This window comes from Alligator mississippiensis, chromosome 1 (genome assembly GCF_030867095.1).
Source record: "Alligator mississippiensis isolate rAllMis1 chromosome 1, rAllMis1, whole genome shotgun sequence".
Lineage (NCBI taxonomy): Eukaryota > Metazoa > Chordata > Crocodylia > Alligatoridae > Alligator > Alligator mississippiensis.
In genome coordinates, this window is record NC_081824.1 from 481821629 (window position 1) to 481838824 (window position 17196).

The window sequence follows — 17196 nt, forward strand, 5'->3', positions numbered from 1 at the left end:
ACAACAAAACCTGCATGTACACATTTCAATGAATCCTTTTAATTCTGATTTATTTCCCCAGCATTTCTTAGTTTTGTTTCATGCAATCATGAATGTCAGAATCCACAGGCATCTCCCCATTCATATATAACCCCCTGTGCTTGGGTAGGAAGCCCACTCAACTAAATTGTCCTGGAGATGACTGGTTGGGATTGGGAGATGGTGAGTCAGAGGAACTCCCAGAAATGAGGGTGCTAGAGTTAGACACTCTACTTCCCATGAGATTAGAGGGCAGAAAGCTACATTATTTCAACAAACAGGAGAATTTGCAACTCTGCTCCCATATTGGGAAAGGTCACTGGTACTGGGAAAGCATGTCTTGCAGTTTTTCGAGACTTCACATTTCCTGTAATCAGGGCAAAGACCCAACCCAGCAGATATAGTAGGAGGGGAACCTTTGTTTCTAAGGGGCATTGGGTGTTGGTTGGAGATCCATTTCAGACAGGGGGAGAGAAAGATGATAACTTGAGGTAAAGACATGGAAGGATAGGAAAAGCTGCTTTCTGACACACAAAAACTGAATGCCAGCAACCAACCCTTGCAACACAAGCCCAGAGGCTTAGTTCCTTTGGACATTGCAGTGTTCTTGGAACTTGGGTTATTCTTCTTGGTGCAGCAGTGTTGGAGGAGACTCGATACTTGGGGCCCCCTCCCTGGCCACTTTCCTATGAACACTCAGGAAGTAGCAGTGCCCAAGGTTGCTCATGCCCTTGTCTGTGGAAAAGGAGCATGTTTCCTTTCTTTTGAAATCTGGGCCTTGCTTGTGGGTTTGAAATTCACATAGCACAGCCCTGTCCTTTCAGACTGTTCTGGGACATATGCAAAAGCTAAGATATGGGTCTAACTGTAAGGTTGAGCATCCTGAAGAGAACACATCTCTCCAGTGCAGATTGAGGAACTTTTAATCTGTAAATCTGGTGTAGCATTTGGTTATGTGACATGTAGCTGCATTCCCAGTGGAGTACCAGTCTAGTTCCATCACAGAGCTGCAACAGGGCTGGCCACAATGTCTTAATTTAGAAGACAGAAAGATGAGATCACTGTAAGCACTTGAAATAGAATCTCCTTATTTCAGATTCTGGACTTTGCATCCTCCCAGATTGCTACAGATGCACATTTTAACTTGGAGATTTGGGACAGGATGACAATAGCGGTAGTGAGTTTAATCAGAGGGCCATTGTTGTCATCCCCATTAATGGGCTGAGTTCTGGAATGGAGCAGGCAGACAATTTAAGAATGGGAAGATTAAACCTGTTTATGTCAATGGTGTTGGTTTTAATTCCCACGTGAGCCCTGAATCCAAAACAGGAGATAATAACCAGAAATTAATAGTGTAAACACTACTACCTGTAGGTTTATATTGCCAAAAAGCTCTGAACCCTGTAAAGCTAGGAACTGCATTACATGATAATCAGTACAGGAAAGGAAGTCCACAAAGACCCAGGATGCATTTAGGGGGCAGAGTAGGGGGTATGCTGAACATGTGCAGAGTCTACAGGGCATTTTGGGGGTGAACTGTGTCTTCCCATCAAGTATGGGGGACTGTCTATTCAGTCCCTGCCTTAGTTGATCTCTCCCTTTCTGTGGAAGCGTTACCATTTTCCCATGTCCCTGTGAATCTGTGCTTAGGCTCCAAAAGCTGAGCCAGCCTTTCCTCTGAAAAATATTTTGAGGAAGCTTTCCTGGATCTGTTTGGTCTTTAACCCATAAATTATGGGATTGAGAATGGCAGGCAGGAGCAGGTAGATATTGGCCATGAGGACCTGAATGGGTGGTGCAATGCTGTCACCCCCAATGCGGGGTGTAACGATGGCTATTAAAGCTGGTGTGTAGGTGGTGATGATAGTACAGATGTGGGCTGAGCAGGTGCTGAAGGCCTTGCTGCGTGCTTCCTTGGAGGATAGGCTCACCACAGCCCTGAGGATCATGATGTAGGAGACTGAGATGCAGAGGATGTCTAAGCCCCCAATCACCAGGGTGACAACTAGGCCATAGACAGTGTCTGTCTTGATACTGGCACAGGCCAGCTTCACCAAAGACATGTGGTCACAGTAGGTGTGAGGGATGACATTAGTGCGGCAGTATGGCAGTCTCCTGGCCAGGAAGACAACTGGCATGACCAGCATCACCCCCCTGAGGAAGGTGACTGCTCCTGCTGTGGTGATAACAGAATTGGTCAGGATGGTGGGATACCTCAGCGGGTAACAGATGGCCAGGTATCTGTCCAAGGCCATGACCATGAGCACACCAGACCCCATCCCTGTGAATGTGTAGATGAAGAACATCTGGGTTAGGCAGGTATTGAAGCCAACCTCTTTGAGCTTGAACCAGAAGATGCACAGTGCCTTGGGCATCATAGAGGTGATGAGTGCAATGTCAGTGAGGGTGAGCATGCAGAGGAAGTAGTACATGGGCCTGTGCAGAGCCTCCTCAATCCAGATGAGGTAGAGGAGGCCACAGTTCCCCACCATGGCAATGAGGTACACAGAGCAAAATGGGATTGAGATCCACAGGTGAGACTCCTCCAGGCCTGGGATGCCATTCAGGATGAAAGTGGATGGTGTCATCTCAGTGAGGTTGGAACCTGCCATGGTGACCAGCTGACAATCATGGTCCTCCTGAGAGCAGGTTTTTCTTGCTGGGGAGGAAGAGAACATGGGACAGAAAGCAGTGACAGAGGAAGTAAAAAATGATGAAAATGTCTTTAGCACCATTAAGGCAGACACCCCCAAATCTAAGAGGCAATGCACTTTGTCTGCATAAGAGTACACTTCTGGGAGTAGCCACCATCTCATCAGGAGTGCTAGCTCTATTGAACTAGGCATGTAGGGAGACACTTTGCAGCATAACTCCAGGGGCATTCATACCCATTCTCCAAGAGGTAGTGGGGGGACTCACTTTTATAAACACGAGCCTCCAGTGTGATGTTGCATCTGGTAAAAGCGAACCAAACACTGGCTTGCATCCATAGATGCTTCTCAAGCAAATCTCAGGATGTCGTCCTCCCACTGTACTCAGCTTTGGTGATGCCACAGTTGGAGTACTGCTTCCAATTTTGGGCTCCACAATTTAAAAAGGTTGCGGAAAAGCTTGAGAAAGGCTAGAGGAGAGCCGTGTGCATGATCAGAGGGCAAGAGAGCAGGCCTCATGAGGAGAGGCTGTGAGCCATGGGACTCTTCAGCCTGGCAAAGCGCAGGCTCAGGGTTGATCTGGTGGATGCCTATAAGTATGTAAAGGGTATACATCAGGATCTGGGAGAATGCCTGTTCACTAGAGTGCCCCAAGGAATGACAAGGTTGAATGGTCACAAAACCCTCCAAGACCATTTTAAGTTGGACATAAGGAAAAACTTCTTTACTATCCGTGCCCCCAAGGCCTGGGATAGGCTGTCTCCAGAGGTGGTGCAAGCTCCTACTCTGGAGTCTTTTAAGAACCATCTGGATGCTTATCTTGCTGGGATCCTTTGACCCCAGCTGACTTCCTGCCCTTTGGGCAGAGGACTGGACTCGATGATCTTCCAAGGTCCCTTCCAGCCCTAATGTCTATGAAATCTATGAAATCTTAATTAAAGCAGCTCCAAGAAATGCTTTAATTAAAGTACCTAGAGTGTCATGTGTATCAGTGTCCCTGCACTGAAAAATGGTGGTGGGGGCACTTTAACTGAAGCTCATCAAACAAGCTTTAGTTAAAGCAATCCCACCACCATTTTTCAATGCGGGGATGCTGATACACATGATGCTGGGGTCTGGTGGATTACCATGCTCCATCAGGCATGATTAATCAATTCTGCTTTGATGCCTGTAATCACAGCACATCCAGGGAGCCTCTTGCAGGTGTATAGGCACTCCAGGGTTTCAGTCTCTGAACTCTTCCCCAACCTCTCTGCTTTTGGGCAGGATTTCCCCCATGTACCTTTGCCCACAGGTGATTTAGCTTGGAAGAGCGTATGCAGAATTTGTGTTTGGGGGCTTGTGTAATAGAAATAGCACTCTCAAGCAGGTTACTTCTGTTGTTCCTGTATGTTAAAGAGCAGTTTAGAATGCATGAGGTTGGTTTTGATAGGGGTGATGCTGCCTTGAGCAGTGGGGTGGACTCAATGACTGGTGTGGGTTCCTTCTTGCCGTACTCTTCTTTGATTTTATCATGTTATGATTATTCTCTGGGATGCATGCTGTCTGGAATCAGAGCTACAGAGCCTCCTTATCAAACCTTCCTTCACCTTCCTTATCTGCTCCATGGCTGTTTTGGGGAGGCTGTCCCAGACTTAGTGGAGCCTAGGGGTGGCCCACCTGCATGCCTGGTATTATCTACCAACCTCTCCTTCTCCATTTGCCATGTCAGTGTCCCACTTTTCCCTAACTCTCCATATCTCCTGTCTGACCGAAGTCAGCACTTTATCCTCCTTCATTTCTTCCTCTTTTCTCAAACCAGGGGTTTCTGGAAGCCTTGTCCCTGCTTATCTATAAGACAATATATGTAGTGAAACATGCCACTAGCTATTTCATAAAGTGCATAGAAGCATTCTTAGCATGTAACCTGATTGCAACCTGGAGCTGTAGAGAATAGAATAGAAAAAGAAGAAGTCTTCCCATGAGAAGCCCACTCACCGAAGCCGAAGGTGATCTCTGTTGTTTGTTCATAGTTGACCATGCAAGTAGAGTAGAGCTTCCACAACTCTCATAAATGTGAGGAGCATTTATAAAGCTTCTGTGCAAGCTCCCTCCAGATTCCCCCCATTTGCATAGTGCCTGTCTTTGTCCCTGATGAGACTTGTTCTTGGAGAGTAAAAGAACCAGTGAGGAGAAAAAGTAGTGGAGAAGGAAAACACAGATATTTTTAACCTCTGGTTGGATGTATGGAAGTGTGTCTCACTTCTGTTGACATCTAGGTACATGTGCCACTGATTGCCCCACACCAGCCATGAGTTAATTCTTACCTCTATAAGAATGGCTATTGACACCAGCATTTAAGGACTATAGGCAAGGGTCTGGGAAAGAGATGTAGCTGAAAGGTAGGAATCTAAAATGCAATATTTCTCCAACCTCTGACCCTGTAGCTTTTCAGCTTCACTGATCTGTACTTCAGTTAATAAACCTTCCCTCAAGCTTCCTTAAAATAAGGATGAAGAATACTCACCCTCTTCTTATAGGGGTAGGAGACAAATCCATTAAAGTCTGGTAGGGATGTTAGACAACGAGGATGTGGTTTGTCGTGATCACATCATGTGTATACGAGATCCCACTAGTCTTGTTGCTTCCTGAGTCTGGCAGGAGTCAGCAGCTTAAATGCAAAGAGACCTTGAGAAGGGTCTTTGTTTTGGTGACTTTAAGCTGACCAGACCCAGAAAGCTTTGGGAATCACACAGCATATTAATTCTATTCCAGGTACATTGCAGTGCTGCAGGTGTTGGGAGAGATTTGGCCAATCAAGTCTATGTGCCCTTTGTGAGGCAAGGGTGCTGGGCTAGTCCTAAATGCTAGGGCCTGCAAGAGGAAATGGAAAGCTGTATGGGGTGAGAATTGGTATATGGAGTTGGGAGAGAGAAGTGGTGTGGTGCCTCTTCCTGTGTGGACTTGAAGGAAGGTGACAGGGAAGGATCCAGCACAAGCTTTCCCACTTGGAGGGATAGGAGGAGAGTTCCTTTTTGTCCAGGAATGGGGAGGCCATATAGCTCAAGGTTGAGTTGCACACCTGAGGTAATGTCACAAAAGTTGTTGATGGGTAACTTCACTCAAAGAGGGAAATGTTTTCAATGGCGACTGGAAAGACAACTTCTTATTTTAAAACAGAATGTAAAAGTCTTTCAACATTTGGTTGAGTCTAACTTGGGATATTCGGACACTGAAGGAGAGCAAGGCAGCCTTTTTGCTGGACTGAGCTGTGTCCTGGCCCTAGGCTAGGAAAGCTGACTGTCTCTGACCTCCCACTATTTCTCTGTCAGCTCTCCTCATCTCTACTCTTTCCCTCTGGGAAGTGTCCTCACCCATGAGGTTTAGTAGAATGGGTGTCTGGTAGGCCTGTGCAAAGCAGCAAGTATTCACTTTGGATTTGGACTTGGCTGATTTGGAGGGACACTGATTCGATTCGGTGATTCAAATCACTGTCCCGATTTGACTTGACTGGTTCAGATCCGAAGAGTCAGGGCTGATTTGGAGATTTGGCCATTGACTAAACAGGCAGCAGTCCTCACCATTAGATTTCATAGATTTCATAGACATTAGGGCTGGAAGGGACCTCGGAAGATCATCGAGTCCAGCCCCCTACCCCAGGGGCAGGAAGTCGGCTGGGTTCACAGGATCCAAGCAAGATAAGCATCCAATTTACTCTTGAAGGTGTTCAGTGTAGGTGCTTGAACCACCTCCGGCGGCAGACTATTCCAGACCTTGGGGGCTCGGACAGTAAAGAAGTTCTTCCTTATGTCCAGCCTGAAATGGTCTTGCAGTAGTTTATAACTGTTCGACTTCGTCATCCCTTGGGGCGCTCTGGTGAACAAACATTTCCCCAGATCCTGGTGGTCACCCCTGATAAACTTATAGGTGGCCATCAGATCACCCCTGAGTCTGTGCTTTTCCAGGCTAAAGAGCTCCATGGATCTCAGCCTGTCATTGTAAGGTCTGTTTTCCTGACCTTTGATCATGCACGTGGCTCTTCTCTGAACTCTCTCAAGCTTCTCCACATCCTTTTTGAATTGCGGGGCCCAAAACTGGACGCAGTACTCCAGCTGCAGCCTCACCAAGGTGAGTACAAGAGGAGAATGATGTCCCGGGATTTGCTTGAGAAGCATCTCTGGATGTACGCCAGCATTTTGCTCACTTTACTAGCTGCAGCATCGCATTGCAGGCTCATGTTCATCTTGTGGTCAATGATGACCCCCAAATCTCTTTCTTCAGTATTACTATCCAACGTTACACTGCCGAGTCTATAAGGATGCTGCATGTTTTTCCTCCCAAGGTGGAGAACCTTGCATTTTTCAGTGTTAAACACCATCAGGTTCTCGTCTGCCCATTTGCTAAGCCTGTCCAGGTCAGCCTGGATCACCCTCCTGTCCTCAAGTGTGGATGCTTTGCCCCAGAGTTTGGTGTCATCGGTGAATTTGGCCAGTCCACTTCCGACTCCAATGTCCACATCATTAATGAAGATGTTGAACAAGACACATCCAAGGACAGAGCCTTGGGGGACCCCACTGGTCACAGGGAACCATAATGACTGACTTCTATCATTTACCACCCTCTGGGTCTGACCACGGACCCAATTCCCCGGCCAGCAGATCGTTGTGGACCCACAGCCACAATTGGCCAGTTTCGCCAAGAGGTGATCATGGGATACCAGATCAAAGGCTTTTTTGAAGTCAAGATATATGACATCAATCTCTTCTCCCTTGTCCAGGTGATAGGGCACCTGGTCATAAAAGGAAATGAGATTGGTCAAGCAAGACCTACCCGCAACAATCCTGTGCTGGCTATCCCTCAGGATGTTGGCGTCAGCCAGTCCATTAAGGATGGCCTCTTTAATAAACTTTTCTAAGATCTTCCCCAGGATAGAAGTCAGGCTGATGGGCCTATAGTTTGCTGGATCTACTTTTCTCTCTTTCTTGAAGATAGGTACCACATTGGCTTTCTTCCAGTCTTTGGGCACTACACCAGAGCACCAGGAGTTTTAAAAGATCCATGTCAGGAGCTGGGCTATGATGCTGACCAGCTCCTTGAGTACCTTGGGGTGTAGATTGTCAGGGTCAGCTGACTTAAAGGTATCCAGCCTCTCAATGTGTTCCTTCATGAGGTCAGTATTGATGGAGGGCAGGGGATCTCCCTCCCCTGGACCTCTCTGTTCTGTAGTGGGCATGGGCATCCCAAGGGGCTGATGAAAGACTATTGCAAATTACCCATTTAATAGGTTGGCTTTTTCCTGGGCGTCAGTTATCAGTTGCCCCATCTGGTTCAGTAGGAGTCCAATGTTGCCCTTGCTTTTCCTCCGGCTCCCCACATATCTGAAAAAGGACTTTTTATTGTCCTTAATCCTAGTGGGAGTTAATGCTGGACACAAGTGCCTCCAGCTCGTAAGTCTGTTGTGATGGGCGGAGGGGAGGGGTGGGTCATGGGGTGCTGGTAGATCAATGCCGCCACAGTGAGGGAGGGATTGGGGCTGGGACAAGCTGCCCAGCTGGGGTGGGGGGGTTTGCCATGGGACACAGGGACTTGGGGCTGCCACCACTGTGCACTGCAATGCACCATTGGGCCAGGAGGGCATGGGAGCGTGCATGTGACCCTGGACCTGTGCAGGGTGGGCTGGGCTGCGCTGCACACAGGACGGGCAGTGGAAGACACTGGGAGTGGGGGCTATGCCCTCCTCCCACTCTCCCAGCCTCCCTGTAGCTCCTGGACAAGCCGCACCTTGCCCCAGCTGGGCGAGCAGTGGCAAGGCATGGGGGTGGGGGTGTGTGCACCCAGATTGGAGCGGGGCCAGTGTCAAGATCTATGAGGAATTTTAGGGTGGCTGCAGCCTCCCCATAGTCCCTGCTCCACTGTGCTCTGCAGGGTGATCTCATGAAAGTTATAGATAGGTATGTCATTCAAAGAGGGAAACCTTTTCAATGGCTGCCAGAAAAGCAACTTCTTATTATTTTAAAATAAAGTGTAAAACTCTTGCAACATTTGGTTAAGCCTAACTTGGGATATCTGGACAGTGAAGGGGAGAGCAAGATAGCATTTTTGATGGAGTGAGCTGTGTCCTGGCCTAAACTGATAATCTCTGACCTTGCACTCTTTCTCTGACAGCCCTCCTCATCCCTACTCTTTCCCTCTGGGAAGTCCCCACACCCATGAGGCTTAGTAGAGTGGGTGTCTGGCTTAAACTGTACATTCTCCAACCAGAATTCTGTCACCAGTGGTGTCTCCTTTGAGATGGACCACTTAAAGGTGGAGTGAATGCCATTTTAAATATCATCCAGGGGATCAGTGCCTTGTCTCACATCCTCCGTACCTGTGAGGCACATGATGGAAGGCACCTCAAGACTTGTACATCTCCGCTGCATGAGAGGTGTGCAGCTACATGCCTGACCCATTAGTCCCTAAAACTTAGTCCTCCTATTTCTACTCAGAGATGTACGTTGGAGAGGGTACTTCTCCCCTAAAGCAAACAGCTGGGGCTGCCCTGGGACCGGAGGTAGGCTATGTGCTGACTCTGAACAGGTTCATGACCCATGGCTACTCGAGGCCCTAAATCCTGCTCTGCAGACATTGCAAAGACATTTGCAAAGACATTTTCAACTCTGTGGATAATTTTTAAAAATAACATCTCATTTTTAACTAGTTTTCACCTCCTTAAAGGGATTGTCTGCAGGTGACATGTTTTTTCTCAGATGGGGCTGGTCATAGGATTCCTCATTCCCTTGGTTTACAGTTGCTTAACTACATTCACAGACATTACAGCTACTTCTCCAACTGCTTAATTCCTTTTCTGACATTTTCTTTTCCTGTCAAGGAGTTGCTCTGGATGCTACTGTATGTACTAGAATACCACATGCACTTTTCCTCCAAAATCAGCCCCCACAATTCGGTTGTATTTTTTAAATGATTTTTCTTTGCTGGAATAGAAGCATGGAGGCACTGTGCTTGAACAGCTACCAAAATGGCTACTCTCATTGTCAGTAAGCAGTGGGGTTGAAGTATTGTGCTATTTCTCTCATGGCCAATAAGGATTTGGCTACAAAAGTGTTAATACTGGAGTTTATGCATGAAATGGCAATGGAGCTGTCTGAGGGGGAGTGAGCTGCTGCATGCACTCAGTCAAAACTCTGAAATCTTTTTTGCTAAGTTCTTCCTTTGAAAAACTTCCCAAGGGCATGTTTTAGGATTGCATCCTATGAGGGAAATGACAGTACACATGCAAAATGAGAAGGTTCATCCATTTCCCAGATGGAGATTAGTGACAGAAAACAGCCGTGCTCCTGAAACAACAATCTCTCAAGCCTGGCTTTCTGAAACTCTGCCACTCCAAAGTTTGAAGCAAGGGCTTCAACCTGGGCAATGCTCAAAGTTTGGTGGAAACTATAGCTCTGTTTTCTTTTTTCCCAGTGTAAAGGGAATCCATATGTTCCTCAATAATCAAGCTGGGTTTTGGTGCTTATGTCAAACAACTCCATAGATGAGGTATTGAAATAGAATCTCTCTGAAACCCAAAAGAACCAGGTCCTCAGATGAAGCAAACGCACATTGCCCTACTGACTTCGAGGATCTGGCAGGGACACTTCACTCCCCTGCAGTGGTAAGGGTGGTTTTTACAACAAAACCTGCATGTACACATTTCAATGAATCCTTTTAATTCTGATTTATTTCCCCAGCATTTCTTAGTTTTGTTTCATGCAATCATGAATGTCAGAATCCACAGGCATCTCCCCATTCATATATAACCCCCTGTGCTTGGGTAGGAAGCGCACTCAACTAAATTGTCCTGGTGGTGACTGGTTGGGATTGGGAGATGGTGAGTCAGAGGAACTCCCAGAAATGAGGGTGCTAGAGTTAGACACTCTGCTTCCCATTAGATTAGAGGGCAGAAAGCTACATTATTTCAACAAACAGGAGAATTTGCAACTCTGCTCCCATATTGGGAAAGGTCACTGGTACTGGGAAAGCATGTCTTGCAGTTTTTCGAGACTTCACATTTCCTGTAATCAGGGCAAAGACCCAACCCAGCAAGTATAGTAGGAGGGGAACCTTTGTTTCTAAGGGGCATTGGGTGTTGGTTGGAGATCCATTTCAGACAGGGGGAGAGAAAGATGATAACTTGAGGTAAAGACATGGAAGGATGGGAAAAGCTGCTTTCTGACACACAAAAACTGAATGCCAGCAACCAACCCTTGCAACACAAGCCCAGAGGCTTAGTTCCTTTGGACATTGCAGTGTTCTTGGAACTTGGGTTATTCTTCTTGGTGCAGCAGTGTTGGAGGAGACTCGATACTTGGGGCCCCCTCCCTGGCCACTTTCCTATGAACACTCAGGAAGTAGCAGTGCCCAAGGTTGCTCATGCCCTTGTCTGTGGAAAAGGAGCATGTTTCCTTTCTTTTGAAATCTGGGCCTTGCTTGTGGGTTTGAAATTCACATAGCACAGCCCTGTCCTTTCAGACTGTTCTGGGACATATGCAAAAGCTAAGATATGGGTCTAACTGTAAGGTTGAGCATCCTGAAGAGAACACATCTCTCCAGTGCAGATTGAGGAACTTTTAATCTGTAAATCTGGTGTAGCATTTGGTTATGTGACATGTAGCTGCATTCCCAGTGGAGTACCAGTCTAGTTCCATCACAGAGCTGCAACAGGGCTGGCCACAATGCCTTAATTTAGAAGACAGAAAGATGAGATCACTGTAAGCACTTGAAATAGAATCTCCTTATTTCAGATTCTGGACTTTGCATCCTCCCAGATTGCTACAGATGCACATTTTAACTTGGAGATTTGGGACAGGATGACAATAGCGGTAGTGAGTTTAATCAGAGGGCCATTGTTGTCATCCCCATTAATGGGCTGAGTTCTGGAATGGAGCAGGCAGACAATTTAAGAATGGGAAGATTAAACCTGTTTATGTCAATGGTGTTGGTTTTAATTCCCACGTGAGCCCTGAATCCAAAACAGGAGATGATAACCAGAAATTAATAGTGTAAACACTACTACCTGTAGGTTTATATTGCCAAAAAGTTCTGAACCCCCAAAGCTGGGAACTGTATTACATGATATCCAGTACAGGAAAGGAAGTCCATAAAGACCCGGGGTGTATTTAGAAGGCAGATTTGAGGACAGTGACTATGCATAGCAGGTGCATGGGGGTGCATGCGCCCCCCCTGAGGGCACCAGTGCACCCCCTGAGTAGCCATGCTCTCCACTTAGGCAATTAGTTGGAAGGCCCCAGTCAGCGAGATTGGATGTGGGGGAACCAGACTAAGGCAGCACCAGTTGCCCATGGTTGGGGACATGGTAAACAAGTGGAGGATTGACAGATCATATTAGGGGTGATTTGGGCCTTCCCATCAAGTTTGGGGGGCTGTCCCTACAGTCCCTGCCTTAATTGGTCTTTATCCTTCTCTGCTAGCATTAACATTTTTTCCCTGTCCCCGTGAATCTGGTGCCAAAATCTGAACTAGCCTTTCCCCGGATAAATATCTTGAGGAAACTTTCCCGGATCTGTTTGGTCTTCAGCCCATAAATTATGGGGTTGAGAATGGCAGGCAGGAGTAGGTAGACATTGGCCATAAGGACCTGAATGTGTGGTGCAATGCTGTGACCCCCAATACGGGGTGTAAGGATGACAATTAATGCTGGTGTGTAAGTGGTGATGATAGTACAGATGTGGGCCGTGCAGGTGCTGAAGGCCTTGCTGCGTGCTTCCTTGGAGGATAGGCTCACCACAGCCCTGAGGATCATGATGTAGGAGATGAAGATGCAGAGGATGTCTAAGCCCCCAATCACCAGGGTGAGAACCAGGCCATAGACAGTGTCTGTTTTGATACTGGCACAGGCCAGCTTCAGCACAGACATGTGGTTACAGTAGGTGTGAGGGACAACATTAGTGTGGCAGAATGGCAGCCGCCTGGCCAACAAGACAAGAGGCATGATCACTGTTGCTGACATAAGGAAGGTGACTGCCCCTGCTGTGATAATAACAGTATTGGTCAGAATAGTGGCATACCTCAGTGGGTAACAGATGGCCACATATCTGTCCAAGGCCATGAGTGTGACCACGCCAGACTCCATTGCTGAAAACGTGTAGATGAAGAACATCTGGGTCAGGCAGGTATTGAAAGCAACCTCTTTGAGCTTGAACCAGAAGATGCACATCGCCTTGGGCATCATAGAGGTGCTGAGTGCAATGTCAGTGAGGGTGAGCATGCAGAGGAAGTAGTACATGGGCCTGTGCAGAGCCTCTTCAATCCAGATGAGGTAGAGGAGGCCGCAGTTCCCCACCATGGCAATGAGGTACACAGAGCAGAATGGGATGGAGATCCAGAGGTGAGCTTCCTCCAGGCCTGGGATGCCATTTAGGATGAATATGGAGGGTGTCATGTCAGTGAGGTTGGAACCTGCCATGATGGCAGCTGAAAATCATGGTCCTCCTGAGAGCAGGTTTTTCTTGCTGGAGAGGAAGAGAATATGAGACATCAAGCACTGACAGAAGCAATAAAAAATGATGAAAATATTCTTAGCACCATCAAAGCAGACACCCCAACATCTTGGAGGCAATGCACTTTAAATGCATAGAAGTACATTTGTGCGAGTAACTATTATCTCATCAGGAAGGCAGCTCTAGCAAAGGGGGTGCAGGGAGATACTTTCCATTATAACTCCAGGGTTTCAGTCACTTGGTTCTTTCCAAAACTTTCCCCTTTTGGGCAGGATTTCCCTCATGTACCTTTGTCCACAAGAGTTTTTGTTTGGAAAACTTTGTCCAAAATTTGTGTTTGAGGGCACGTGTCACAAAGATTGCACTCACAAACAAGCTAGTTCTTTAATCATTTATGGCTATTTTCCCTTAAAAACCTGGCAATTCTAGTGCAAAAACGCAACTGAGAGACTGCTGGAATGCGTTACAAAATTTTGACCGAACTCTGTGTCCCCCTATGCACCTAAGTGGCACTCATGTACTGTAAGGAGCAGGGCGCAGGGGTCTGGCATAGTGCTTAGGTCACTGGGGAATGGCAGGAATCAAACCACAGGCTGCTTCAGGTTTCAGGAGTCAGGGATGATATTCCCATACCCAGAGGCAGAGTCCAAATCATAGGCTGGGCAAGGGGCAGAAATCAGTGACCAAGTTGCCAGACCCCAGGGAAATTCCCCAAAATACCGGCATCCAGGAACAGAGTCAGGTAAGGGTGGACCACATCTGTTCCAACCAGAGAGCTGAGGATCAGAAAGGCTTATCCCAACAGACATGCAGAAGACCTGTTGGCTGTCCTGTGGCCTTCTGCCATGGGTGAGACTAAGTGGGGAGGCTGTCACTTAGGAGGCCCAGATACTGGCCAGTGGGTTCATTAGGTGGGATAGGGCTGCCACTCAGAGCTCCCAGGCAGGTGTGGCCAGCTAGGTAGTTACCCAGGCCGGGCAGCCTGTTAGAGGCCTGACATGTACCTACTAATGCCATTTTGGTACTATCTACTATTCTTGAGGCTGAAATTCTGTCCGACCCATGTTGGCTGGCTTCAGCAGGTTTTGCTGACACTAGCCAAGAACCCCTTTCTCTGGCCCTCTTTTTCTCCCCTCAGTTTCTCATTACATCATGACATCCCTCTGCTCTCCCTGTGGTAATTAAAAATAGGGGCATTGAAGATTTTAGTTTTAAGGGACCAAGCTTTATATGCTATGATCTTTTTCAGAGGCATGTGCAATCTGGAAACTGAACTGCACACCACCTTGTTTTTCCCAAAACAATACCTTCCTCCACCTTCCTTCCCTATCCCTGGGCTATTTTTGGAGAGGCTGCCCCTGCCTCAGTGAAGCCCAAGGGTGGCACATCAGGATTCCTGGGATTATTTATCAGCCTTCTCCATTTACAATGTCAGGTTCCCCCTTTTGCCTAATTCTCCACATATTCCTTCCTAACTAACTACATCTTCCTTCCTTCCTCATTTGCCTGCTTCTTCTTTTTTTTTTTTCTTCTTGTTTTCCTTTCTCTCTCTTTTTCTATTCCTTCCTTCCTTCCTTCCTTTCCTTTTTTTTAATTCATGGGTTTCTGGAAGCCTGGTCCCTGCTTATCTATAAGAGTACAAATATAATGAAACATAACACTACCAACTGCATAAAATACAGATAAGCACTGATTGCAACACTGAGTTGTAGAGAATAGAAAAAGAAGACATCCTCCCATGAGAAATCCACTCACCGAAGCTGAAGCTGACCTGCGTTGCTTGTTCATAGTTGGTCATGCAATTGGTGTAGAGCTCCCACTACTCTAAAATGTGGGGAGCATTTATAAGGTCTCTGTGTAAGTTCCCTGTGGGGTTCTTCCCATTTGCATAGTTACAAGTGTTTGTGCTCATCTTTGTCCCCGGTGAGACTTGGTTCTTGAGTGTAAAGGAACTGGTGAGGAGAGAAATTTGTGAATAAGGAAAACAAAGAAGTGTTTAACTCCTGGGTGGGTGCATGGAAGTTTTCCTCACTTCTGTGGACACCTAATAACATGTGCCACTGAATTCCCCCACTAGCCATGAGATAATCCTTGTCTCTGTAGAATGGCTATTGACACAAGCATCTCAGGCTTATAGGACAGGGGCTGGGAAAGGGAAAGGTAATTAAAAGGTAGGAATGTTAAATGCAGTATTTCTCCAACCTCTCTGACCCCCTATCTGAACACCTTTTCCCATCTCATCTGCTGATCTGTCCTTAAGTCACTGAACTTCTCTACTGGCATCCTGTAGCTTCCTTAAAATGGGGATGAAGAACACACCCCTCCTTCACAGTGAGGAAAGAGACTAATTCATTAAGGTCTGACAGAGCTGTGTTAGACAATGAAGACATGGAGCTGTCATCATTGCATCATCTGTGTGTGAGATCTGCAATCTGGGGATCAGCAAGTGAAATACAGAGGCATTGAAAAAAGTTTTTCTCTTAGGGTCTTCAAGCTGACCAGACCCTGGAAGCTCCTGGAATCTTACAGCAAATCAGTTCTTCAATTCCAGTTACACTTCAGTGCTGGAGGTGTTGGGAATGAGCTGGTCAATCTAGCCCATCAGGCCTAAGTGAAGGGATGACCCTAGGCTGGCCCTGAATGCAAGGGGTTGCAAGAAGAAATGGAAAGCAGTAGGGGGTGGGGAGTCATGTATGTATGGGAGAGGTGACAAAGGGAGCCTGTAGAGAAAAGCAGAGTGGTGCCTTTGTGGTCTTATAGACAAGAAAGGATATAATAGCAGTTCCCCCTCCTGAGAAGATAAGAGGAGAGTCCCCTTCAGTCTGGGAACAGGGAAGCCACATATTTCAAGCTGAATTTGCACACCTGAGGTGATCTTATCCAAATTCTTATGCAAGGGAGGAGCAGTCAGCCAAATCCAACCGTTCATGTAGGTTCCTAACCTGTGTGCAGGACCTTCACCTAATGCAGGAGGTATACAGTCCCTCTAGGGGGAATGTCTTACTGGACTTGGTAGACCTGAGGGATGACCTGGTAGGGGAGGTACAGATTCATGGTCACCTTGGGGACAGTGACCACCAATCAATCAAATTCACCACATGGTGTAGGGTGGGTAAGATAACTAGTAGGGGGGAAATGCTTGACTTTAGGAAAGCTAACTTCAGTGTGCTCAGGAGTCTAGTCAATGAGGCACTGCAGGATAGGAGTATTGGTGAGATGGGAGTCCAGGAAGGGTGGTCATTCCTAAAGGAAGTGATCCTTCGGGCTCAGAGGGAGACGATCCTGGTAGGAGGGAAAAGGGGGAAAGGAGCCAAAAAACTTCCTTGGCTAAACAGGGAAATACAGGGGAGCCTAGGGGCAAAAAAGAAGGCATATAGGCAGTGGAAGCAGGGGGAAGCTACCAAGGAGGAGTATACCTACTTGGCCTACACCTGCAGGGAGGCAGTCAGAAAGGCCAAAGCAACTACAGAGCTGAGGCTGGCAACACAAATTAAAGACAACAAAAAGTCTTTTTTTAGGTATGTAGGGAGTAAAAGGAAGGCACAGGGCAGCACAGGACCCCTACAGAACAAGAAGGAGCAATTAGTGACAGACGGGGGGGGGGGGGGGGGGGCAAGGCTGAGATAGTCAAGGAGTTTTTTGCCTCTGTGTTTCTGAACAGGACTTGAGATAAGTCTCCTAATGGGTTCCTAGATAGGCATCAGAGGGACACCAGCCTGTCAACTGTTGACCCTGACTTATTGCAGATTCACTTGGATGGACTGGATGTGTTCAAGTCAGCAGGCCTGGATGAGCTGCATCCAAGAGTACTGAAGGAATTGGCTAGTGTCATAGAAGAACCACTGGCACCACTGCATGGCATGTGGCAGTCGGGTCAGGTCCCAGAGGACTGGAAAAGGGCCAATATGGTCCCTATTTTCAAGAAGGGGAGGAAAGAAGGAGGATCCTAGTAATTATAGGCCAGTCAGTCTCACCTCCATCCTTGGAAAGGTCTTTGAAAAGATTAGGAAGGATCATATTTGTCGGAGTCCAGAGGGAAACATAATGCA

The 17196-nt window shown here is 47.1% G+C and overlaps 2 protein-coding genes across 2 annotated transcripts; both read right to left on the reverse strand.

The window, feature by feature from the left end:
• Positions 1-1664: 1664 nt before the first annotated feature.
• Positions 1665-2630, reverse strand: LOC132249585 (olfactory receptor 52N4-like). Its single transcript, XM_059725013.1, has one exon. It carries the CDS (start codon positions 2628-2630, stop codon positions 1665-1667), a length of 966 nt encoding a protein of 321 aa, XP_059580996.1.
• Positions 2631-12120: 9490 nt separating this feature from the next.
• LOC102566271 (olfactory receptor 52N1) lies at positions 12121-13113 on the reverse strand. Its single transcript, XM_006258029.2, has one exon. The coding sequence runs from the start codon at positions 13111-13113 to the stop codon at positions 12121-12123; it is 993 nt and encodes a 330-aa protein (XP_006258091.2).
• Positions 13114-17196: the final 4083 nt, after the last annotated feature.

Coding starts and splice junctions, on each gene's coding strand:
- LOC132249585 (XM_059725013.1), bottom strand. CDS start 2,630: ATGGCAGGTTCCAACCTCACTGAGATGACACCATCCACTTTCATCCTG.
- LOC102566271 (XM_006258029.2), bottom strand. CDS start 13,113: ATGGCAGGTTCCAACCTCACTGACATGACACCCTCCATATTCATCCTA.